General features: G+C 41.2%; 2 protein-coding genes and 1 pseudogene across 5 annotated transcripts; all 3 read left to right on the top strand.

The window, feature by feature from the left end:
- The first annotated feature begins 256 nt into the window (after positions 1–256).
- LOC101784402 (protein ZINC INDUCED FACILITATOR-LIKE 1) lies at positions 257–11,175 on the top strand. Of its 4 annotated transcripts, XM_004978539.2 has the most exons (18): positions 257–545; positions 3,184–3,333; positions 7,041–7,081; positions 7,189–7,249; positions 7,356–7,458; positions 7,549–7,651; positions 7,724–7,777; positions 7,866–7,928; positions 8,001–8,050; positions 8,134–8,209; positions 8,312–8,512; positions 9,139–9,226; positions 9,514–9,599; positions 9,685–9,792; positions 10,084–10,128; positions 10,213–10,301; positions 10,621–10,664; positions 10,753–11,175. In XM_004978539.2, exons 1-18 carry the CDS (start codon positions 437–439, stop codon positions 10,854–10,856), a joined length of 1,575 nt encoding a protein of 524 aa, XP_004978596.2. In that variant the 5' UTR covers positions 257–436; the 3' UTR covers positions 10,857–11,175. The 4 variants fall into 4 exon arrangements, with proteins under 4 accessions (XP_004978596.2, XP_022684632.1, XP_022684631.1 ...); XM_022828897.1 differs by lacking the exon at positions 3,184–3,333 and having other exon boundaries at positions 10,753–11,167; XM_022828896.1 differs by lacking the exons at positions 10,621–10,664; positions 10,753–11,175 and adding an exon at positions 10,390–10,556.
- A 423-nt stretch (positions 11,176–11,598) lies between these two features.
- LOC101783994 lies at positions 11,599–17,488 on the top strand (annotated as a pseudogene).
- A 2,897-nt stretch (positions 17,489–20,385) lies between these two features.
- Positions 20,386–24,419, top strand: LOC101783596 (protein ZINC INDUCED FACILITATOR-LIKE 1). The gene is made up of 17 exons (XM_004978538.3): positions 20,386–20,692; positions 20,948–20,988; positions 21,082–21,142; positions 21,245–21,347; positions 21,445–21,547; positions 21,683–21,736; positions 21,837–21,899; positions 21,980–22,029; positions 22,124–22,199; positions 22,438–22,608; positions 22,689–22,776; positions 22,912–22,997; positions 23,113–23,220; positions 23,362–23,406; positions 23,533–23,621; positions 23,828–23,871; positions 24,090–24,419. The coding sequence occupies exons 1-17, from the start codon at positions 20,530–20,532 to the stop codon at positions 24,185–24,187; spliced, it is 1,443 nt and encodes a 480-aa protein (XP_004978595.1). The 5' UTR covers positions 20,386–20,529; the 3' UTR covers positions 24,188–24,419.
- The last annotated feature ends 1,891 nt before the right edge of the window (positions 24,420–26,310 follow it).

Raw genomic sequence — 26,310 nt, 5'->3', positions numbered from 1 at the left:
CAATTGATTTTGTAATTAGTCTATATTTAATACTTCTAATTAGTATCTAAACATTCGATGGGAAAAGAAGTTTAGTTTGGACTAAGGAATCAAAAATTCCCCTTCGATTTGACTTTTGGACCAAATTAAAAAGCACGTGGACCAAATTAAAAAGCACGTGCCCCTTCAATTCTGCTGTCCGATCCTCTACTTGCATTGGTAGTATATCATGCGTTGGCATGTTGGCTCCATCTGTCTGACTTCCAACAACAACAACAACAACAGCTAACCACTCGTTGACCTGAGTCTGAGGGATCGAACGCCAATAATACAAGACACACAGAGAGATCGAGGATCGATCGAGGAGCTAGCTGCAGGTAGCAAATCGATCGAGGACGACGACGGGCATTCGTCGGCGCCGTTGCTGGAGAAGAAGACCGCCGCCGCCGCCGGCAGGATGTACGTGGAAGGCTGCCCCGGGTGCGCCGTCGACCGGCGCAAGGAGGCCAACCCGGGCATCCCGTACGGCAGCTTCATCTACGTCTGGGTCGTCACCCTCTGCACAGGTACTATCTAGCTACTCCTCGACCACATCGGAATCGCCTAGCTACTTGTGCTGAATGCTTATTACAAAGCTTCACTAATTCTTGTGGCTAGTTGATTCATTCCGATTTCCGACCTATCGTAATCATACCTGTGAATATAATGCTTGATTAGCGTTCCTCCTTTAATTTGTCACGTCATCTCATTAAACCAATCAACAAACTCAACATGCCTTAGCGTGTGTTTTTCTTTTCTTTTGCTGATGACGAGTTGCCAACACTGCGTTACTTTAGCGAGCAGCTATCCGTGTAAAACCAAATATCAAATAGGCAGGCATCGCCGATGATTAAGATTTAAGCAGCAGCCAGCCAGCCCATATACTTATCTTTGGCCCAGCCCACACCAGCAGATAAGCTCAGGCCCATTCTATCCACACAATTGGAACCGCGAATCTTCTTCCCCGTTCCCGTCGCAGGCAGCAGAGAGAGGACTAGAGGAGGGGGCAGCCATCCATTCTTGTCTCGTGTTTGTTCCGGCCAATGCCCAACGCCCTGCAATGCGTGGTTGGATTGGAAGCCGTTCCGTTTGGCGCCACGTCCGATGTGGACTGACGAGGTTCAAATTCGTGCTGGCTTCGTCTTCCTCGTCCTCCCCTTCAACTCTCCACGCCGCCATAGACGCACATTGGGCAAATACTAATTGCCCCCACCATTGGGCGCGGCAGGGCGAAAAGGCCACATCTTCGGCGATTTCGGTGGCCGACGCTGCAAGGATTGGTTTTTGCCTTCCTTGATTCGATTCTTCGTTAATTGCGCCTTCCCTGCTCCCATCTCTGGTTTTGGACCCCTCCATCCATTGCTGTTCTGAGCAAGCATTGAGGGGAGTCTCCGCTGGTCTGGTCCCCGACGATGGATGACATGTATTCGTACTTGTTCCACATGATTATTGTCTTGCTGAATCCAATGTTGAAGGTTGTTCAAGTCGCCGTTAGAGCTTGCTAGAAACGAATACGATGTAAAGGTGATTAACTGCCGTATGTTGTTTGGGAATTGGTCACATGATTATTCTTTTGCAAGTTGGGATAAAGAGCATCCAAGCGTATTACTCATTGCAAAGTTATTTTTTATTTCACATTGGGAGTATTTCAAAAGTAAATACTTCACACGATAATGTTTAATGCTTATAGACGAAATTTGTTTTGCTCGTCGCACGGGCACGATTAGAGGAGAAAAAGAGTGGGGGGAGAGATGGATGGTCGTGGCTGTGGGCCGCTGCAGGCCCAACCACCGCCCACGAGTCGTATCGGGCCATGGAGATCCGCCGCCATCTACCTCGGGCCTCGCGGTCCTATCCTTTCCGATTTCCATCAAAATTTCGTAACCCCGTCCAATCCAAGAGAAAAAAACCCGAAAACCCTAACCACCACCACCACCACCACCTCCTCCTCCGGCGGCCTCTCAACGGCAGCAGAGACCTTAGGGAGGGATGGACCGCGGGAAGAGAAAGACGGGCGACCTTCATGGAAGGGTCAAGCCATCAAAGGAGCTGGAAGAAAGCGAAGATCCCGATCAGATTCAGATGGTGGTTCTGGAGGTCGTGGGCGGCGGTGATTCGGATGAGGACCGAGCGGATGGCGATCCGCTAATGCAAGAAACAGAACATCTCAACCCGACGGGGATCGTCGGCGATGAGTTGGATGAAGGCCAGGGCCGTTCTGCCTACCTTGTGGCATGCCACTGGGATTGGTCCGAGTATTCCAAGCCCTACGCCGTGTACAAGGTGGACGTCGCCACTTCCTATCCTTCGCGGGTGAAGTGGAAGCGCCTGCACCGAGTCGCCCGTCTGGTCACCGTTGCTGGCGGTAAGACCTTCACGTCCGTGCGGTCGATGCACCGCGTGTGGATCATTGGAGTCGGGGGTGATCCCGGCGACACCGTCATCTTCGACACCAAGACGAAGAAGGTCATCCACGGGCCGACTCTCAATTCTAAAAAATGGTGCCCTGTTCTGACAACCGTGGGGGACAAGGTTTATGCCCTGTCCAAGACTCCCTCCTGGCTTTCAGACCCCGATTTCCCACCCTGGTTCGAGGTACTCGATCTTTCCAAAGCCAAAGTTGTCACTGTTGATGGCTGCTCCCACCTGGAGGGGTGCTCCTGGATTGAGCTACCACATCCACCTTGCTTCCCTTGGAAGCTTACCCCATTAGATTACATGATGCTGCCAGTTGTAGTCGTCAAGTCCTATGTGTTGGTCGACACCTACATACTGGTATCATTCAATCAACTGTGGGGCACATATGCATTTGACACCAACTCAGTCGACTGGCACAAGGTTGACAACCAGTTGCTGCCATTCATTGGCCGCGCCACCCCACATGGCTCTTTATTCCTTGGCTTGTCAAAGCACAATGGACCCATCAATGCTTATCGCATCAATGTCACTACTCCTGACAAGGATCATGCTCCTAACTTATCCATCACTGTGCTGCCGGTGAAATACATGGATAATGAAGTTGATGCAGGGCCCTGCTTCTTTTCCTTGGAGGATGGGTGCTTTTGTTCGTTCAGTTTTTCGCTTGATAGCTGCAGCATAACTCTTCATCCCAAGAAGCGCGAATTGTTTCCAAAGGAGGCACATTTAAACCTGAGAACATATCAGACAGAGAACCCTTCATCCCTGGAGGTTCAAGAGGAAACATTGCTGGCTGTGAATCCGGAGGTTGCAGTCTGCAGCCAATGGGAGCAGGCCTTCAAGATCTGTTCATCCCATGGGTTCTGTCCATCTGCTTTCGCCCTTCTATCCGTATAAGTAAGTCCCATTGACACCTTTATTTCAGAAATACGTTCCTTAAGAACCTTTTAGCTGCAAATAAAAATGCCATGTACTTTTCTGCATTCCTGTTCGTTTCTTACTGTTTCTACATTTCAGAGGATGTTTTCCTTGCACTGGAATATTACTGGCACTGCTACACTGGAATAAGTTTTTTGCTTTTGTTCTGCCCTCCCATATCCATACATGAATTGCCTTAAAAATTATGTAGAAAATCTTTCATCCTTTTCATTGGAATCAGGCTTATTCTTTATGAGGCTAGAAAATTCACCATATAGGTGCCTTGGAATATATTTCTACAAGTATTGGGTGTGCTGATAATTGAGGGTAGTTGCTAAGCATGTTAAGAAGATGAAAAATAGCCTGACTTATTGACAAATGTCCTATACATACATTATTGTAGAGAACAATTGTTTTTTTCTTTTTTTCCCTCCTTGCACTTATACATTATTGAAGAGAACAATTACTTAGCTACTTCAGTGTGGAAGGTGTTGATGGACTGTTTGGTAGGGTTGAGTGCTTTGCCTTTTAGACTACCATTGCTTTAAGCCTTACCCTTACCCCTGTTCCCCTGCATAAGTCATTTTAGGCTTGTTAACAGGATTTTTTTTAGAAATAGGATCACCCAGCTTTTGTAGAAAGCAAGAAGATGTTTTTGTACAATAAGATGTTAACAAGATATTAGAAAGTAGATCCAATGTTTTTATTGCTGTTCATTTAGACCCACATTGGAAAAGATTCATTATTGTTGAGAGTAATAGGTTTGGAGAAGAGTTGATAAGGCCAACATGCTTTATATTTTGGAAGAGAGAACCATCATGTGGTTAATGTGTAAAAAATCTGAGCCCAAATAATCACAAAAGGTAAGGATCAAACTAGCTCGGCATGCTTTTGCCGGGAAATGGCACTGCACCTTCTTGTTTCCACTTTGTTTCCACTTGGGGGAACCCGAACTTAGAGTTGCTTGGCACTCGGATCTCGAGTGGAGATTTTGGAGTTTACGTCCTTCTAGAAGAAATAATGCATAAGCTTGCCATCACGACGAAATGCATCAAGTCAATGCAGATTGGAGGAGGCCGTAAATTAGTGGCTGTGCCTTCCCCTTTACTTGACCATTTTGCTGGTTTCTTTGCCATATTGCCACCTGATATTTCAGTTTTTTTGTCTAGTCTGATTGAGGATGCCGTCCATGAAGGAATTGAGCTATTGAACCTTCAGCTTTAGATTTTATTCTTGTTTGACTGGTTGTCTGGACCGACTCTAGTAACTATAAGTAGATAGATGATATAACTGTCAGCTATGGCTGCATGGTGAGAAAGAGGAGATTGGTAGGAGGTTGGGGCTCATGCAATTTTGGAACTAGATGCAATACTGTTAACTTGTATTGACTCCATTCTCAAATGTGTGTAGTCATTTTTTTTAAACTTTGACAAACACATGTGCAAAAATACATTAAATTTTGTAACATGGGAAAGATATTAATAACTTTGTCATGACTTGTAATTTCAATTGACTATTTTCAATAAAATTCAACAAAATTGCTTGGAAAAAGTAATGGTCAAACACAGGGTTGGACACTGTGATATCTAAAAAATTCAATAAAAGAACCATGGTTTTTAACGCGTCAACTAGGCATCAGGGTGCTGAAAAATCCTAGGTGCCGCCATTGTCACAACATAAACACAGCAAAGGAGAGAGGCTGAGGGAGGAGGGGAAAATGGGATTAGAATCCTAGGTATCGCCTCTGTTTTGCTATTCTGAGTCTCATACGGCATCGCCTTGCCTCATCTCTTAAGTGCCTAGGTGTCACCTAGGCAATTGGAAGGGGTTGATTCGCTAGCCTCGTCTTACCTACTGCCTTAAAAACTATGAAAAGAACACATGTAGCGGTTTGTAGAGATTAGAATAGTTTACCGCATTTCCCAGTGCCATCAGCTTGGTTTCATTTATTGTGTACTCAATAGTCACTGTGTTAAGTACCTGTACTTTAGTCCGAGTGTTAGGCCCAAATTACAATGCAAGTTATGCCAATTCTCTATTTGGCGTCCTTCTTTGAAGGAGATCCGGATCAAATAGTCCAATCTCCCATACTCATCTATATAAATTTAAGCATGATCAAAGCATTCTACAGTAGAAGTATATATATGCTTGAACCTTTTCTAAACGGTGTGTAATGAAACTGTCGTAACAAAGCCATTCATTTTTTTTTTTGAAACTGTACAGCGGGGAGGCCCTTGCTGTGGTAATTTATGTTAAAAAAAGAGAAGAAACTGTACAGGACAACAGCAAAGGGTACCTAAGTACCCTAAAAGGAAAAACTTCAAAAAACAGCTAAACAAGCTAGGCTAAATTAAATCGACCCTATTGCTTTCTTTAATTCTGTGTGCTTGGAGTCTGGCCTCATCCACAAAGTGTGAGACAAGGAATTTAGGGATGGACGTTTTCCTTCGAAAATCAGTGCATTCCTTTGCTTTCGAACGTGCCAAGCAGCTAATAAAAATCTCCATGAAGAAAGGGTTATGGGACATGTCTTTTCATTCTTCAACATCCTATAGAATGAAAAGTTGAGGTGCCATTGTAGGCCAATTTTGTTCCAGCAGGCTGAATTGAAGCTGCAGGTGAAGAATAGGTGATAGGCAGTTTCCTCCACATTGTTGTTGCATATTATACAGTTATAGTTGCCACCATTGATCATGAAGTTTTTCCATTTTAGAAGGCTTCTTGTATTCAGTCTATCCAAGAGGAGCCATGAAAAGACTCGGAGTTTGCTGCTGCACCTGGACTTAGATCCATAGGAATGGAGAGTTCTTAAATGGGAAATTATAGAAATGCTTGGAGGAGTAGGTGCTAGATCCCCATATAGTGCCAGAACCGAGGAAGGCACTTGGCCGTTGCTCAGTGTCAACGAGGAGTACCACCCAGGGTGCCCTGGCTGTGCTTACGACCCGCCTCAGGGGGATGCCGTACAAGGAGTTCCTCTATGTCTGGATGATTTCTCTCACGCCCGGTACGGGCTTCTCTTCCTTATTACAAACACCCTCTTTTGTTACGATAGCTAGCACGTAGCAGGTCAACTAGTGCTTGTGGTTGCCAAGACAGAGAAATGTACTGCAGCATGAGTTTGTAGCAGCAATTATCTGCTACTGTGTCATATCAGCAATTTACAGAAATTTCCTGCTGTGAGGCGCCGGGTGTTATTGTTTCCCCCCCCCCCCCCCCCCCCCAAAAGCAAATTATGGGTTTGTTTGCAGTTGTTGCAGTGTCTCCCTGCCTCTACTATATATATATATATATTACCTCCTCACTTTTTGAAGATGTACTGACAGGGATACCACGCACCTTCCGACGGAATATTAATTTGTGACAAGTTCGGGTTAAAACTTTGTACTTATATTGTTCATCATGTCACAATCTTTAATCATGCACAATCGTATGCTGTCTTCATTTAAGGTTGTTTTCTCAAGTGGATGAGCATTTTTGTCAGGTCTTATTCAGCAAATGTCTTAGTCACTATTACTGAACTAACTTCATAAATGTCAGCATCTGCACTTCTGGACCTACAGAACATGACTGGCATTTTTTTCCTGTTCTGCTAATCTTACTTTACTTTTCATGGCTTTTCTTTATTTCCATAAATACTGTCTGTTGCATATTTACTGTTTGTAATTTTCTTCTCTCTTTTTCAGCTTTACCAATATCATCATTGTTCCCCTTCTTGTATTTTATGGTATGCACACGATTTGGTACTCCTTTTCTGGTTATTCAGGGTTTTGCGTTGTATGACAAATAAGTAGCTAGTACATCAGTAATTGAATGTTGTCTCTTACTACACAGATAAGAGACTTGAATGTTGCTAAAAGAACAGAAGATATCGGCTTCTATGCTGGTTTCCTAGGTTAGTTTTGATGAACTTCTCCCTCATATTCAGCTTGGCTTAGTTCGATATTTATAAATGGTGAATTTTTCGTGACTGATCAGTTACATACTATGGATGCTTTCAGGTGCTTCATTTATGTTTGCTAGATGCTTGACTTCAACAGCTTGGGGAATAGCGGCAGACCATATTGGGAGGAAACCAGTTGTTATATTCGGCATTTTCTCCGTGTTAGTAACATTTTGCCTCCATTTATATGGAAGAATGTTGATTGAGTGCGGAAATGAGACTCTTAACTTAGTTCTTATAAAATTTCTCAGGGTTGTGTTCAATACTTTGTTTGGGCTTAGTGTCAGCTATTGGATGGCAATTGCTACACGATTTTTGCTTGGTGCTTTAAATGGCCTACTTGGACCAATTAAGGTATGGTGAATTTGCAAGATTTTTTTTGTTACAACGCGCTGTAGTTAATAACACCTTTCTTGAATATTACAGGCTTATGCCATTGAAGTTTGCCGACCGGAACATGAAGCTCTAGCATTATCACTTGTAAGATACAAAATTCACATTGATGTGTTACTAATATTTCTTATACTCTAATGATTTTCATAATTGAATTCACTTTCACGTAATTTAGGTCAACACGTCATGGGGAATAGGTCTCATCATTGGTCCTGCTCTAGGAGGCTACCTTGCACTGGTACAGCAGAGGCAATTTTACAATGTTAAAGCATAGCTAACTGTCAATTCTAACCTGGTTACCTTATGACAGCCTGCAGAAAATTTTCCAAATGTCTTTTCACCTGACTCACTCTTTGGAAGGTATTTCTTTTTTTACATAGCAGAAGAAGATAGTCCCATATAATCAATTTACAGAGTACTTACTTTCTGTGGGAACTTGTCAGGTTCCCATACTTCTTACCATGCTTATGCACATCAGTCTTTGCAGCTGCTGTTCTCATAAGCTGCATATGGATGCCGGTACGTGAAATCGCTTTGAATTCATTTGGCATCCACCAATATTTTTTACTTAATTTTGATTCCTCTGTACCCACCATAAAGCATCTCAAAAATGTTTTATAGGAGACTTTGCACAAGCATAAAGGTAGTGAAAATGAAAACCAGAGCATTGAAGCTTTGGAGGCTCATCTGATTGATCCACAAGAAAAGGTTGAAGAAAGTGGAAGTTTGAATACCAAGAAGAGCTTATTCAAGAATTGGCCATTGATGTCATCAATAATTGTCTATTGCATCTTCTCCTTCCATGACATGGCTTACATAGAGGTACTTTTTATTATCACTTGTGGGATATTAATTTATGATTTGAAAAGCTAGGAAAAATCTATGCATGTTATGAACATACCTGGTACTGCTCTGTTAGAGATTTGAAGAACTTGGTCTTGCTGTCCCAATAATGTTCAATATGGTGTATTCATTCTGGTATTAAAATTTTAGTCAGGAAAAAAAAAGTTGGCACCCAACAAAGCTACCAGCAACTGGAGATTTCAAAATATAGGGACAAAAGTGGTATAGTTTTTTTGGAACACGACTTCTATTGTTACATAATCTTGTAAATTGATGTAGGTTAGTTAGCTATTAAAATATAGTGGATGTTTCAAGAAATAAAATTTTAACACGCACCTTATAAATCATCAGTTGCCATCAGCCGAGCAATTTATCCATGTCAGTCTAAGGGTGGTTTTTATTGCTGTGAATATCATTATTTATCCTTGGTTTCATATATGAATTTGTAGCAACATATAACTTTGTATTTCCATGTTTATTTGAAAATGATCTGAAATTATGTATATGTGTACTTGCTATTTCCTTGAGGACCTAGTCTTTTTCCCCTCGAATAGTCTAGAAGACATTTCAGCATGTATTAGAGCCCTAACAAAAACTAATTCCAGGTGTTCTCTCTATGGGCTGAAAGTGACAAGAAGTATGGTGGACTCAGCTTGTCGTCTGAGGATGTAGGTCAAGTGCTTGCAGTTACAGGTGAATTTTCTTATTATTGTTAGTGTTAATAATTTGTAAAAACTCCATTATAGTCTAAAGTGGTTTTTTGTACTACCGAATATTAATTAGATAACTGTATGTACCCAATTATAACCTTTCACATGTATGTGGAAAACTGATTTTTCGATCATTCCCCTGAAGCTGTACTAAATGTGCAAATTCTGTCCTCTGCTGGTTGCATCATTGTGATTCTCATCACTTTGTAACCAAAATTTTGGTATTTGTGATAATGCCATTTACATTATTTTACCTCTTCCATTGTACAGGTGCCAGTCTTCTTGTATATCAACTGTTCCTGTACCCTCGTATCAACAAAGTTCTTGGGCCTGTCAATTCTTCTCGGATTGCAGCTGTGAGTAAAAGCTTATGCTACTTAGTTGATGCAGTCCCTTTCCTCTTCTTGATGCTTATCTGAACTATTTTGCTCAATCTTGCAGATCCTGTGCATCCCTATCCTTTTTGCCTACCCCTATATGACATACCTATCAGAACCTGGATTATCAATCGTTCTCAATATTGCATCTGTGATAAAAAATAATCTTTCTGTGAGTATCTTTTGCATCCCATTGTGAGTCCTATTATTTGATCTTTTAGAACCAAATAACTGCGTAGATGGCAGTTTTGGTACATTTACAAAGTATGCAGTTACTCTGCTCAGAAAATGGAAAAGAAAAGAAGAAACTTTAGTTCCTGGTGATGGTTGAAAAATATTAAGCATACGAATCTTGCATCGTTACCCACCACGTAGCGGTCTACGCCCTTTTTCTATTGAATATTTAGATTGTTTGTATTATTTATTTTCTGTTATAACTAAAGTTTACGGCATACTATATCAGGCTACCATCATTACGGGCAATTTCATCCTTCAAAATAATGCTGTGGTATGCACACGTGTTCAGCTCAATTTTTATTGTTAAAGTTCTGCTCCTAATCTTCAACTGACTGATGACAATACTTGTTAACAGCCTCAGGACCAAAGAGGAGCTGCAAATGGATTGTCCATGACAGGAATGTCGTTTTTCAAGGCAGTTGCTCCAGCAGGAGCAGGCATTGTGTGAGTATAATTTGTTCCTTGTGTCTTCTTTGAAGAAATATTTTGAGTTCCAAGTTGAAATAAACTTTCAATACGCATGCCTTGACAGTATATTCAAATGAAATGTGCTTGAAGCTTCAAGAATAGGAAGGCTGAGGTGTAGTGTACTTTGAATTAGACTACTGTGCTGCTAAATTTAATTTTCAAAAGTAGATAAGGCTGAGATATACTTTATACTGGATCTCCTAGTGCCCTACTGCTTGTAAATTTGATTTATAATGCTTCTGCTCCATGTGAAGCATGTACTCTTGCTGATTTTTATTGGGGTATTTTTTTTCAGGTTCTCATGGGCACAAAAACGGCAGCATGGTTTTTTCTTTCCAGGTAAAGTAGCTTCCTTTTTTAGGAAATTCCAGATGCACCTTTCCTTTTCTTTTTGGCAGCATATGATTTTTCTTTTCTACCTGCACAGGTGATCAGATGGTGTTCTTTCTTCTGAATGTGATTGAGTTGCTCGGACTAATCCTCACGTTCAAACCCTTTCTGGCTGTGCCAGAGCAATATAATAGAAATTAAAAACTCAGATTATGGAAGTTTAGTGATGTTCAAATAGAGTCTTCACCCGTGAGGTAAAGGGCATAATGCCCTTCCACCAGGAGGAACCTGAAAGAGGAAAATGGAGATTTTTGCTTTGTAACTGTTAGTGTTATTATGTAACTGCAACATTTTAGTAGAGGAAATGTATAGTTGGTAAATGGTGGCCAATCGATTGCTTGCTTTTGATTAGGCAGGCATTATTTGTGCCGAGTTGCTGCACAGTAAGTAGCAATAATGTAAGGTACAGCAACTCCGAATTATTTGTTGGAAATGAAATTAGTAGACAATTCTACCCTAATGGTGTATCTGGTTTGGTTCTATTTGCTCTGCTTGTTCAAGATTCTATTTATTCTGCTGACTGGCCCATCCTTCTGCGTCGTGTAAAAAACATGGCACCCTGAACCGGACATGTATTTTTCTGTAAAATAGAGACCAGCCAGAGAGCACATACTATTACAGTGGAAGCAAAATTGTGGAGAACATTTTTGTCAGAAAAATTGGATGTTGTGTAGCTATCTTTGTGTTCCAGGTGGGGGTAAACTGTTACTGCTCGTGGGGCACGTTCTCTGCAGGCAGCAGCATTGCCGCGCCCACCCGTGTTGTGGATGGATATATAGAGGAGCAGGGAGCTTGAGCAGTTGCATGCTGTGCCAGTGCGATAGTGGCTTTGCATTGCAGATAGCTAGGTAGCTAGGTGACCGAAGCAAATTGTCTTGTCGAGATGGGCTCCGAGGAAGCGCCGCTGCTGCTGCCGGCGCCGGCGGTGGAGGGCTGCCCCGGCTGCGCGATGGAGCGGCGGAAGGCGAGCAGCAAAGGGAGGATCCCCTACAAGGAGCTCTTCTTCGTCGGCGTCACCTCCCTCGCCTCATGTACGTATTTCCATTACTGTTGCTCTACATTAGGCTCTAGACAATGCCTTGTGCGCGGCAACTGGGTTCAGTCATCTTGGGTTTTGCTAGCTACTCTGTTGGACATGCACGCATCCGGTGTACATCGAACTCGAGCCTGCACTGTGCCAATTTTGGTTCTTGCCTAGTTCGGTCGTCAGGGAATGCTTGCATTATGCTCTAAGTAGTGTCCGCCGCCGCTGCCGGGTCGCCGGCCGCCGGTGATGAGCGTCGCCGGAGGCATTCTGCCTGGACCAAACAGGACAGAGCATGTTGCTGGCCCCACCCGTGATAGAAAATTGGAATCTTGATCTGCCTCCTCTAGCATAACTTCGTCTAGCTGATCACAACGAAAAGCAGAAGACAGCCCACCATTGCTCTTAAAAGGCTGCAATGCCATCTAAGATCCAGCATTATGTTCATGCATGTAGGATGCTGGCTAAGGGGGTGTTTGTTTCTTTAGCACCTCCTAAAATTCCTGTCACATCGAATATTTAGATACTAATTAGGAGTATTAAATATAGACTAAGGGGCTGTTTGGATACAAGGTGTTAAACTTTAACAGTATCACATCAGATGTTCGGATGCTAATTAGGAGGACTAAATATGAGCTAATTATAAAACTAATTACAGAACCTTGTGCTAATTCACGAGACGAATCTATTAAGCCTAATTAATCCATCATTAGCAAATGGTTACTGTAGCACCACATTGTCAAATCATGGACTAATTAGGCTTAATAGATTCGTCTCGCGAATTATACTCCATCTGTACAATTAGTTTTGTAATTAGCTTATATTTAGTACTCCTAATTAGCATCCAAACATCCGATGTGACAGGTGTTAAAGTTTAATAGGGTGTTCCCAAACACCCCCTAATTACAAAACCAATTGCACAGATGGAGACTAATTTGCGAGACGAATCTATTAAGCCTAATTAGTTTATGATTTGACAATGTGATGCTACAGTAAACATGTGCTAATGATGGATTAATTAGGCTTAATAGATTTGTCTCGTGAATTAGCCTCCATCTGTGTAATTAGTTTTATAATTAGCTCATATTTAATCCTCCTAATTAGCCTCCGAATATTCGATGTGACATAAATTTTAGAAGATCCTAAAGATCCAAACACCCTCCTAAGACCAAGCCATCAACAGAAGTTAATATTCTGTGCCAGTCCCGATTGGATCGGTACTAACACGGCTGTTTAGTCTCCCCTTTTTGTGTAACTGCTAGTATATAAGACCTGATCGAGCTTCCAAATACGACTGATGATGGAGCACTACAGTTTACCGGCACAAATTAAAGTCAGAAATTCAAATATGAGACCAACAAACATAGGGAGCAGTTGCATCTGCAGCAGCTTTGCCCTCTTATGTGTCTGGCTACTATGTCTAGCTACCTGCCGCCTTGTTCCTTTCTTATTTGCATCCATCTAACGCCTTAGCTGTGCGCGCTTTACTAACTATTTTAATTACTCGATCAATATTTTCAATAATTTGCAAGCTGAGATCCGGTTCAGACAAAATATTAAAGATAATGTAACTTTTTTCCTTTGTGTTTTTTTTCAGCTTTACCAATCACGTGCCTCTTCCCATTCATCTATTTCATGGTATGTGCTGTCATGTTATCTAGTCAGTCATCTACTTGTATATCACATTGCATTAATCTTGAGGACGGTTACGTTCTTTACGACTTTAATTACTCGATCCGTCACCACGATCCTACAGTAACAGCATCACGCAGCACAATCAGCGATTTATGTACCCATATGTTCTCCGTTTGATGATATATTCATCACACCGAGATGAGTCACCAGAGATAGGAACACGGCAAGTAGTCTTAGTTTTGGATTCTATTCAATCTGTGTGATGCGTTGTGATGACTTCAGTTTCATTTTTGTTTTTGAGTTGTAGGTTCAGTTTATTGTGCGAACCTTTGGAAGTCTTTTGAGTTTGTACTCGTAGCATTCTGCTCATAGATGTCAAAAGATTTCTTTTATTTTGTATTCCTCTTACACTGAATGAGTTCCAATTTAGACTTGGGAGGTACACATGTACATTTTGTTGTGAGAATATTTCCACACCCAAGCAGTTTCCTCGGTCTGAAGTGACTCAACCTAATGTTATCATTAACTTGATCAGATTACTCGATTGTATACCTTATGCTTATTTAGTAATATATCTTTTTTCCCGATTTTCATAGGTAAGGGACTTCCACATTTCTAAAACAGAGGAAGACATTGGATTTTATGCTGGTTTTCTAGGTATAGTTTCTGTCTCATCATTGATTTACAAGTTAGAGATTATTAAAGTTGGAGTACTAATATCACACAAAACTCAAAATTTGAATGTAAAAAACTTACGGGAATGCATTTTCTAATTGCAGCTGCATCATACATGGTGGGCAGAACCACTGCTGCAATTTTTTGGGGCATTCTCTCAGATCGTATTGGACGGAAGCCTGTCATCGCATTTTCAATCTTGTCTGTGTATGTATTACAAAAATTATAGCTGACTGTTAGCTCATTTAGTTTTCAATATTTGTTTAGTACTCAATTCATTTTCCCACATGCATGCACTCTATAGGGTCATATTTAACACACTATTTGGTCTGAGTACAACGTATTGGATGGCAATTACTACAAGATTTGTACTGGGTGCTCTAAATGGCCTACTTGCCCCAATAAAGGTACTTCCAAATTACCAATTTCAATAAATCCGTCTAGACTATAACTTATGTGTTTTAAAATGAGTATGCTAAATTAGAAGTTACATTTATCGACCTTTGCAGGCATATTGCGTTGAAGTTTGTCGAACTGAACATCATGCACTTGGACTCTCGATTGTAATCTCATGAGTCAAGCTCTGTGTATTTTATTAAATAAACCTTTCAATGTGAAGATTAGTCTAACTGAATGTACTTTAATCATAGGTGAACACGGCATGGGCTTTGGGTCTTATTGTTGGTTCAGCTCTTGGAGGCTTCCTTGCACAGGTACCAGTTCAAAAAAGAAAAGGAGAGAAAAAGTATCTTATTTTCTTACTCCAGTCTCTTTTTTCTTTCACAGCCTACTGAAAAATATCCTCACATATTTTCCAAAGATTCAATTTTTGCCAGGTAAGTCATCCAAGCGCAACTATAGTCCATTACCAATTGCTAGAAATTAGTGGTGTACATTTGCATATTATCATAGCTCAATTAATTGGATTTTGCAGATTTCCTTACCTCTTACCCTGTCTAAGTGTATCGTCATTTGCTACAATTGTCCTAATAAGCTGTATATGGCTTCCGGTATGTAACATTTCAACTAAAAAAATCTCTCATCATTTTAGTTTCCCATACAAAATACTGACACTAATATTTGTTATTATTTTTGCTTGTGCGTGATAAAATCAAATCTTATATTCCATAAATTCTCAAATAAACATAACTTAAAGCATGCGCTGCCCAAGATGCAATTAATAAATCCACTACTGGAGTGTAGTGTGGTCATTTTTGTAGAAAATATGCTTGCTATGTATTCTACGCTATACTATAAGTAGTATTTAGTTAACTTCATTTGAGGCATATTGTCACTCTATTAGTGCAAATATTATCTAGTCTTATTATTAACGTGACTTTACTACAGGAGACTATACACAAACATAATGTTCCTGAAAAGGATACCAAAATAGTCAAAGCATTGTCATCAAAAGACAATTATCGGGATTCACCTCGCAGGAAGAGTTTGCTCCAGAACAAGCCTTGGGTGTCAACTATGCTACCTTACTGTTTGTTTAGCCTTCATGACACAGCATATAGTGAGGTAAAAATAAATCATATTCTCTAAGAATTCATGTCCCATTTTTAGCCTGCTAGTACTCAGTGGGGAATTTTATATTTTGGATGATACTTAGTAAGCCCATATAAATGATATTCAATACATTCCTCATGAGTAAAAACATCTAGTATAGTACTGCTTAAACTACTCAATTTCAACTTCACACATAGCTCTGAACAAAGATGTCCGACCACCAATGTACATCTTTCAATACTAGATACTATCCTTATGGGCTGTGAGCGATCGGAAGTATGGTGGCCTCAGCTTCTCAACTGAAGACATTGGTGAAGTTCTTGCTATGGCAGGTATCACATCCCTCTGACCTCCGCTTTCATTGCCCATCGTCTCAACTGAAGATGTTTGCAGCATTGTGTGTGCATATATAGAGACACTGATATGGATTTCTCCTTTCATTTTCTTTATGACTGGGACTTTCCTCCCTACATTTCAGGTGCTAGTCTTCTAGTGTACCAGCCATTTATCGCTGGGTTCATAAAGTGCTTGGAACAGTAAACTCGTCACGTGTGGCTTCTGTGAGTTGCCTCCTACTGTTTCTTCAAAAAACAAACATAAAAATACATATCTCATGGTCATCACTTAAAATTTCAACATGACATTGCAGGCTGTGTGTATAGTTGTTCTTGCAACTTATCCCTTTATGACGTACCTATCCGGAGCGAAACTTTCTTTCGCCCTCTATTCTGCAGCCATGATGAAAAGTGCTCTTGCAGTAAGCATTGTTCTTTCTTTCTTCACAGTTCAAATAACTACATAACTTGCCGCACCATTTGTAAGCTAATGACTCCCTTTCTATGGAGAACATAGTGGAAGTAGTTTTCCATAATTTTAATGGTATTCAAGTTTACATTATCTTCTTTTGCAACCTATACAGATTACTATCACAACAGGAAATTGCCTTCTACAGAATAATGCCGTGGTATGTATGAACTCAAGTGAATTTGTTGGGTAGTATGTTATTACACAAATCAAATATATCTAATATATTTAAAATTCAATTCTAGTGCCAAGAACAAAGAGGCACGGCAAATGGCGTATCGACAACTGCAATGTCATTTTTCAAGTCAATTGCCCCAGTAGGGGCAGGGGCTCTGTAAGTATCAATTTCCATATCTATTTGATATATAGTATAGAATCTGCATAAGCTCCTAAAATTTTCACGAGCCTCTCGTAAACATATATAGAACTTAAATTTCTCTGTCACCTTTATGTCCAAAGAGTGTGTGTTAAAATAAAGTATAGAAAGTAAAAAAAAAAAGGGGGACCATTATTCTCTGTGTATCCCAAACTCTGAATTCATATTCATCAACACAGGTTTTCATGGGCACAAAAACGTCAAGATGCTACTTTCCTGCCTGGTAAACTATCAATTTCCTACTATACCTTGCATAAGGTTTCATTTTTTTCCTATGGTAATAAACTAGTATACAAAAAGCATGGTTTTTCTATGTGGGATATTTCCTTGTGATGGTAGAGGACAGGAACATGTATATGCTTATGCTTATCTACTTTGGATTGTTGAATTTGCAGGTGATCAGGTGGTGTTTGTGGTGCTGAATTTGGTGCAGCTCCTTGGGCTGATATCCACCTTTGAACCCTTTCTGGTGTTGCCTGCATTACCAGAATAGTATATTAAGGCTAGAGACTCTGAAAGAGGGGTTCACTGGGACATATTTACAGTTGGTCAAGCATGAGCCAAAAAAACGGAAATAATGATGGTCAAGGGTGCTCTAGAAGGTTCAGAATATGGAAGTTTGATCTGCTGTCTAGAATCTGAACAAACCAAGGACGGATTAGATTCTGTTTCCATCAAAAGCTTTAAGGTGTTCAGATGATTAATGAAAATTTTGATAAATTGTAATATTTTTTTTTGAAAAACGATGTATTATAACTTTGTAATATGTAGGCAACACGCATCTTGCTAATGTTCGGCACAGGCTTCAACCTGAACCACTCATATTAATGTGTCCCAAAGCCAGGTGCCACAATGACTTGTCTGTTCTTCAACATATTAATCATCAGAATCATTTGTGTGTAGTGAAGTTCATCTTTGTGGATTGATCCTTTACTAATTAAAAACTGATTCCAGATTAGTGGCAGGCGCATTCAATTAAGCAGCAGACCCACAGATATGGAAGGATGTGTCTGTGACATTTATAGTTAAAGAAGGCTGCACTACTCTCGGTAGCCAAGCAGTGATGATGCAGATTAATTTGGGTTGGGATCAAGTTGCCAAATCTGTGTCCGTAGAATAAACATTAGCCGTATCTGGGATAGATAGTTGTAGCGTCCAAACTCTTAACTCTATCTCCTTTGTGTCATTTAGGACTACTGTAGGCTACAACGCACTTCTGTGGTTACAACTTTGATCAGATAAAATGTAGCAGTATTTTTTCCCAATAAAGAAAAAATTAATTAATTTTTATGAAAATGAGCATTCATCCATCCATCCATTAGAGATGGCTTTTATGCGTGACTGATAAAACTAGTAACCACTTGCAGATGCGCAATAGCTACATAAATTCGTTGCCTTTTTAGGGTTTTTAAGCCAGTCCATCGCCTGCTCTGCTCACCAGTCTCTCGCTGTTTACCAGCTGAAAGGAAGACACAATGTCTTTAGTCAGTGATCCTCGGTCGCCTCGATCGATCGAGGCTGAGAGGCCGCCGGACCTACCTGAAATGACCGACGGTGCGGCGGCACCAGCGGCGGCGAAGGTGTAGTACTACGACGGCTGCCCGGGCTGCGCCATGGACAGGAAGAAGGAGAGCCGCAGGGGCATTCCCTACAAGGAGCTGCTCTTCGTTGCCCCATCATCACCCTCGCCTCCGGTACATGTATACCTGACACACTTATGCTATCTGTACTGCGTCTCTCTCCATGAAAAAAAAGAGAGTATACAGTATATCTTTACAACGCTAAAAGAGCCCGGAGACATCAATGTTTTATGTTCCATGTTGACCCAAAGCACGGCGAAATCAGGGAAAAAAAAGACTATGACGCCCATAGAAATAAACCCATTTTAAGTTAACGGAACAAGGAGGCAAAAAGGTGCCCATCTAGACTTTTCATACCACATCAACCGAGCAAGCGTGTCGCTATCCTAGATGAAATGCATGGCTATATATCAGAGGGGAAAATAAAGGGGATTTCCCAGTTAAGATGGCGTTTAATTAATTAGCATAGATTATATTTTTGAGAATGAGGTGAAATATACTCCCTCCGTTCTTAAATATATGACGCCGTTGACTTTTTTTATTTGTTTGACTATTCATCTTTTCTACAAATATTTTTGCAAATAGATAAACCTACAAGTTAAAGCTAAAGTACATTTGACAACATTTTACTTTAGTTAACTAACTCGTTTAATAAATATTGGTGGTCAAAATTGAAGTAAAAACTTTTTTCCTTTTTTCTCTTCTAATAAAATTTACGGCAAAGCTTTTGCCGTTCCTTTCAAAAAAAATTGAAGTAAAAAGTTAACGGTGTCATATATTTAAGAATGGAGGGAGTATATATAGAGTATCTCAAAGGATAACTAGTAAAAAAAAGGAAAAATTGAGTGTACGAGATATCATTTTTATTTAGGTGATCAACGTGAAAACTAGAAAAGGAAAGAAGGAAAAGGAAACCACCCCCTCCCTCGCGCTTGTTACTTTTATTATCTCTCTCATCATCATGGTCTTTTTTTTTTTTTTTGTCTAGACGATCTCGAGTGCCATCTGCCGTTTCTAATGTTACTCGGGAGAGACAGTGACAGCTCCTCGTCGCTCTAAACCTACAAATAAAGCCAGCCCATTTAAGCATGAGATGTGCTACAATAGTATAGTAGCAATGTGAGATCAGTGGGATTTGCACTTGAGTGGTAATCACTAAAATCAGGGTGCGTCACTGTTAGACTAATGAAGCTACCTAACAAGCTAGCTGATAGTGGTAGGATGGTGACTGTCGTCCTAGCTCGATTGAAGTCGATCACCTAGCTTTTCCGATCAGCAGGCTGAAGGAATCCTGTGTGGATGAATCTGACCAATGCACCCTGACGATCCTGAGCCTGCTGTCCTTAACTGAAAGGCACTTTCAGTTTCAGCAGGTTGCGTGGCCTGAAAATCCTGGGGAAATCGGTGAAGGATTTAACTTGCAGCCCATGAAAATCCTTTTGTCGTTTGCACCGTGGATTCAGAAATGAGTAGCGTGTACGCGTGTTCTGCCAATGCAATGCCGTCCTTGTCGATCGAGAGGCCTCTCACCTCGCTGTCGCTGGTGCCGTTGAGGTCAATTTCCGCCGGCAGGTGGCGAACAGGAATATCCAGCACCTTCTTCGATCGGGAGCAGTTTTTTTAGCAGGCAATCAACGAAGAAGGCTGCAGAAATTTTCGCAACCTACCTAGCTGCACATTCTTCGAGTCCAGTGGAGTAACGGAGTGACGACCAATCACCTGAGGTATGGTGGTAGGGTGATCTCGTTCCCCAGGCCGCCATTGTTCCATGCAGATTACCGGCGAGCTTGGGACCTTTGGATTGGATGGAGACGGCGGCTGCCAGTTTCGTCAACATTTTTTCCTGGTCAGGATTCAGAGTGGCTTGGCGACACTGCCCTCTCCATCGCATCGCTTTCAGGCTTTGCAGTCGGCGTTGCACAGGCACATCCGCAGGCAGGCGTGTCAGGCCGCAGGCCATCTGTCACCCCGCTCAGCGTCCTCGCCATCGGTTTGTGGCGCAGACGTAACGCCGGCACGCGGACCGACGACCTAAGGAGGGACCCACGGCACCTTCCACGTTTCCTTCCGCGCTTCCGCTCCTTCCTTCAGATCCTTCAGCTAGCCTTTCTCTGTCTCTCCTCATCCTCTGTTCTGACGCGCCTCGCCCTGCTCGATCCTACTCTGCGCATTCATTGATCGCCTTCCACTCGACCGTGCCGAGCTGAAATGGGGGAGCCGCCGCCTCCGTCGCCATCGGCGTCGGCGCCGGCACCGGCGAAGGTGTACTACGAGGGGTGCCCCGGCTGCGCCATGGACAAGAAGAAGGAGAGCCGCAAGGGCGTTCCCTACAAGGAGCTGCTCTTCGTTGGCATCACCACCTTTGCCTCGGGTACGTACATACGTCATCGTCTATCCGACCAACGTACGTGCTGATGCTGATGCTGCGACTACTTCATTTGTTTATCGCTTCATATCCATGAATGGTCTTATTTTACTTCAACTCTCTTGTTCGATCCGGATATTCTTGCTCAACATTGTGGGCTGTGGCCTTCTAAACCGGCTGTGCCAGCTATAGATGTTCATAAATGTTATCTTCTACTCATGTAACTGATATCTCAATATCATTTCCCTTGTCCTTTCTCAGCTCTGCCAATAACATCATTGTTCCCGTTTTTGTACTTCATGGTAAGCTGCCATGCCATCCTATTCACATACTCTCTTTCTCTGAATCAAATATGTGGGTTTTTTTTGCAAATAAACTGCTGATTTCTAAAACAGATAAGAGACCTGCACGTTGCTCAAACAGAAGAAGACATTGGATTCTACGCTGGTTTTCTTGGTAATATTTGACACACCCAAGTGTCAACGAGTAACAACAACCATGCGTACTTCCTTTTCTTGAAATTCTCATATATATGGTGCGTACCCTGTTTTTCTTTAGGTGCGTCATATATGATCGGCAGAGGTATTGCGTCAGTCTTCTGGGGTATGGTAGCTGACCGTATTGGACGAAAGCCGGTGATTGCAATTTCAGTATTTTCAGTGTAAGCATGTATCTTTATGGACCCAAAAGTAGAATGGCATTTATATATGCTCCATTTGATGTATGATTGCTAACCCATTTCCAAACCTCTGTTTCAGCATTGTCTTCAACACTTTGTTTGGACTGAGTGTCAAATATTGGATGGCTATTGCTACAAGGTTCCTTCTCGGTGCCATGAATGGATTCCTTGCACCAGTAAAGGTATTTTCTTTCATAGAAGAGGCAATTCTTAAAAACAAATAAAGGAAATATATGTCACTATCAGTTGCTGCCCCTGATTCCAGCAAAGGTACGGTCTAGTCGATTTTATTGTAACTGTTGCTTTCTGCTACACAGGCCTACTCCATTGAAGTTTGTCGACCTGACCAGCAAGCTCTGGGTATATCAATTGTAAGTTCCAGTTCCACATATAAACACATAGGACTTGCCACATATGACAGTTATTGCATACCATAAACTCAGTTTGACCCATTTCATCGAATTTATCTAGGTCAGCACAGCATGGGGAATGGGTGTTATAATTGGCCCAGCAATTGGGGGATACCTAGCACAGGTATCTTAGTCTTACCCAGATTATTATTTCCCAACCATTTGGATCATATTTTTCACCTTCTATGTCTTCCTTATTGGCAGCCCGTCAAACAATATCCACATTTGTTTCATGAGAAGTCAGTGTTTGGAAGGTATGCCTTTTGTCTTTCGACTAAAATTAAGTTCTTTTGACTCTAACCTAAAATGATGCTTTTCATTTTGTCTTCTTGATCCAACATCATGCAGGTTCCCATATTTATTACCATGTTTATGTATCTCACTTTTTGCTACTTTGGTTTTCATAAGCTGTGCATGGCTCCCGGTAAATATGACCTACTCTGTAGACACTTTTTTTTGTGTTTCAGTGTTGACATTAAGAGTTTTCATGTATTTTACGATTAATTTACAAATAATATGTCTTATTGGAATACTGAAATTGCCAACTCCATATGAATGTTCTATCCTACCTTAAAAAACACAAAAGCTAGATAATTTTGCACATATGAGCATATCTCTACTGCTATTTTCATTTACTTGGCATTCATCGAGTAACTAAACAGGAGACCCTACATAAGCACAAAGGCCTTGAGAGAGCAGTTGAAATGGTAGAAGGTTCTACTAATCAAGAAAGCACAGAACCACCTAAGAAGAGCTTACTCAAAAACTGGCCATTGATGTCATCTATTATCACGTACTGTGTCTTCTCCCTCCATGACACTGCATATGCTGAGGTACCATTTACTCACTCGATCCACTGTGCTACTTTGAAATACAATGCTTCTGAAATTTATTTGTTGTAATTCAATATCAGATATTTTCTCTATGGACCGTAAGTAATAGAAAATATGGTGGGCTTAGCTTTTCATCTAAAGATGTGGGCCAAGTTCTTACAGTTGCAGGTAATTCCAATTCAATCAACTGCTTTTCCAAAAACTCTTACGCAACCATTTGATCAGTGTTGTTTGTGTTTTATAGTTAAGCTGTACTAACTGTACTTTTTGGAAGGTCAATAATCATCCTTTGTTGAATTGTAGGCGCCAGCCTTCTAGTATATCAACTCTTTGCGTATCGTTGGGTTAATAAAACTTTTGGACCTATCTACTCAACCCAAATTTCATCAGTGAGTTGCTAAAGTTGCAATTATTTGACTATTTGCAGTTTATCTATACTTATTATTGCCTATTTTTCTGTTAAAAGACATTTGTAGTTCTTAACGATTGACCTTGAGCTCGCAGGCATTGTCTATACCAATAATTGCTGCTTATCCCTTCATGACACACTTATCAGGAATAAGACTCGGTGTGCCACTCTACATTGCAGCAATGCTAAAAAGTATTTTCGCAGTAAGTACTTTATGATGATAGTTAAAATACATCACCACACTTACCACTGCACTATACATGGTTAAATAGGTACGCTCATGTATAGCATTAGAAATTTACGAGAAATTAAATGATGGTTATATGTGTGAGTATCTTGATCAGATAACAAGAGTTACCGGCACTTCTCTGCTACAAAACAATGCTGTGGTATGTATCAACTTGTGTCTGTTTCAATTGATGTATTATCCAATATCCTAACAAGAATTGAATTGTATTCGTACTAACGCCAAAATCATAAATAAATATGATATCTGAATTGAATGCTATTCATAGCCACAAGAACAAAGGGGTGCTGCAAATGGAATAGCTACAACAGCAATGTCTTTGTCGAAGGCTTTTGCTCCAGCTGGAGCAGGCATTATGTACGTATAGCCGGTGCTTTCTTGCATTAATTCTTCTTGTTCATATAATGCTACCTCAATTCTTAGTGGAGAAAAATTTGCTAGTTCAAACTACTATTCCTAGCTTAGTGATTGCATTTTGCCTCATAAGATGAAAGCATGTACCAATCCAAACAATACATGTATTCGGAAGAAGAGACTCACTGTTGAAATACCTCTGGATGCAGATTCTCATGGGCACAAAAGCGCCAGCATGCCGCATTTTTTCCAGGTATAGACCATATACATGCAGTAGTTCTGAGAACCATATAAGTTGCAGTGCTACCATCCTAATGCAAAATGCTACCATTCTAATGAATATAACAAGTGTGTGATAACTTATTGTATATAAAATATAGTTACTCCAATATGACCCTAGTACAATCACCATAGAGGGTGTCGATTGAAAGAGGTATTTGATTGATCCTTGCATCTTTCATGTATATGCAGGAGACCATATGATGTTTCTGCTACTAAATTTGACAGAGGTCATGGGGCTCATACTGACCTTCAAGCCTTTCCTGGCAGTTCCCCAACAGTACAAATGAAGTATATAGAGTAGTGTGGTCGAACGAGAGAGATGACAATAGGATGTCATAGTGCAAGAAAATGGCATTATCATGGTGGCAATGCAGAAGACTGAAACAGTCGCATGTGCAATAATGCAATTTAGTTTACAGTCTGTTGCTAGTGTTCTTTCTTCAAGTTGGTGCCCATGGACTGTGTAATAAAAAAAAACTATTTAATCGCTTGGGAAATTGATATATTGCACTGTTTGAAGTGGTGCTTCGGTAAAAAGAAGGGTTTAGGAGAGTTCCTTGAGAACAAACCACTCAAACTAAAAAACTGCAAAATTGGAGTGAAATTGGGCTAGTGCAAGTGTGAATGATAAATTGTTCCAAGGAAATGGATGCAGATTAAAAGAAACTCTAAAGAAAAATAAATAAATAAATAAATAAAAGGAAACTCTAAACAAATAATAAAATAAGTGGGAAAAAAGGTTGGACCGAAATGGCCGGAACTCAACTTCAGGCTCAACCATTGGTTGGGAACCTAAAGGAATTCCGTGTGGCCCCAAATAGATCAGATGTGTAGCGACATAAGCAATTGTGTTCGTAAGCTCGAAGGTGCCAGGCAACCTTGGATTTCATAAGAAATCTTGGTGGTGAAGAATGATTCAAGTGGTGATTTTTTTTCACGTGTTTAGCAGAATGCTAAGAGACTTGGTCTTAGGAATATTAAGCAATGATGTTGATGAATTGAGTTTTAGATTGGTCTTTGGATAGGTAGAAGGATCCATTCCCATCTAAGGGTGCGATGGTGGGTTACAACAACGTCAGATGCCATTACATCTTTAGACATTCTTAACATAACTCTCTTCGTAGCCAGGAAGATTCACTGGGACACTCTTCATGGGATAACAAAAATCATACCCAAGATTTAATAAAAAAAATGGTGTTAGTACCTAAAGAAAGGATCCACGGCTTTTGCTTAAAACTATGTCACTATCATGCACAAAAAAAAATAGCTCCCTGTATGCGAGGAACATTGGTATAAAAGGGCCCATTGCTCTAGGCAGAACTAAGTATAACAGACCCCGTTGAGAATTTGGTCGTCAGGCAGTTGTAGCTAGCTAGGTCTATCTCTTCCTCATTGTTAAACGTGCATAGGAAAATGATGTTCTACGTCAACAGATCATATCAAAATCAGGTTTAAACTATAAGGGGCCATCATCCACCACTGTTCCACAGGTTTAATTTCCAGTCAGAAGAGATGCGATCGACATGGAGATTGAGATGGAATTTGTATGCATGACCACCACACAATGAACGGAGGAATAGGGGGTCGATGATCTCCGTCGTGCTGGTCGCGCTCCTCAGATTGCGATAGAACAAAGCCATCAACATGAGCGACAAGGCAAAAACGAAGACACTGTGGAATCAAATTGCAACTACATTTCACCAAGTCACCCGTTGGCACAAGCTCCGGCAAGGCGATCACCACGAACAAGACTTGCCGCAGCCACGACTACCGGCCAGGGCTTCACCACAGACACGATCTGTTTCTACACGTGGGGAAGGGGATGGCGTGTGGCCTGAGAACGCTGGAGTATGCACGGCTGCCGTGGATACGTCGGAGAGGAAGGAAATTATCGTGACCCTCCAAGGGCAAGGGTGTTGAAGAAGGAAACTACACAGGTAGCCGCGTGGGTTAATGTCAATTACGGAGATCACCGTGATCGGATCACGGTAACATTGCCAGCAGGGACCGGGGTGTAGGGGCGCGGGTACGTGATCAAAATTCCACCGGTGGAAAAAGTCATGCGCAAACGACAGAACCATTTTGCATCTAGCATTTTTGCCTAGAATGTTGAAACTTTCTCCACACTTGGACTGACGAGTGGGGCCTCTGTGAGAGGTACCGCAGAATATATCTTGGTGGAAAGTGTAGTATAGACCTTATATTATAGTATAGATAGTATAGATAGATAGGCCCTTCTTTTATTTCTTTTGTTCCCGTTCCTTCTTTTTCTTCCTTTCTTTATTTCTCTTTCCTTTCTCATAAGGGCCATTCCTTCTCTCTCCTATTCGCTCCCGCGCTTCCTTCCACACTCTCCTATGATCGTTGACCCCTACTTCCCCACGTCTCCATCCCCACACTGTCGTCCTCC

Source organism: Setaria italica, chromosome VIII (genome assembly GCF_000263155.2).
Source record: "Setaria italica strain Yugu1 chromosome VIII, Setaria_italica_v2.0, whole genome shotgun sequence".
Lineage (NCBI taxonomy): Eukaryota > Viridiplantae > Streptophyta > Magnoliopsida > Poales > Poaceae > Setaria > Setaria italica.
This window is presented reverse-complemented; position numbering and strand designations above follow the sequence as displayed.

Excerpts from the sequence above, each read along its gene's own strand:
- LOC101783596 (XM_004978538.3), top strand. The coding sequence starts at position 20,530 with ATGGGGGAGCCGCCGCCTCCGTCGCCATCGGCGTCGGCGCCGGCACCG. Across the intron at positions 21,348-21,444 it reads GCAATTTCAGTATTTTCAGT|CATTGTCTTCAACACTTTGT; the intron begins GTAAGCATGTAT and ends CCTCTGTTTCAG. Across the intron at positions 22,609-22,688 it reads ATGACACTGCATATGCTGAG|ATATTTTCTCTATGGACCGT; the intron begins GTACCATTTACT and ends ATTCAATATCAG.
- LOC101784402 (XM_004978539.2), top strand. The coding sequence starts at position 437 with ATGTACGTGGAAGGCTGCCCCGGGTGCGCCGTCGACCGGCGCAAGGAG. Across the intron at positions 7,082-7,188 it reads TCCCCTTCTTGTATTTTATG|ATAAGAGACTTGAATGTTGC; the intron begins GTATGCACACGA and ends CTTACTACACAG. Across the intron at positions 8,051-8,133 it reads CCTGACTCACTCTTTGGAAG|GTTCCCATACTTCTTACCAT; the intron begins GTATTTCTTTTT and ends GGAACTTGTCAG.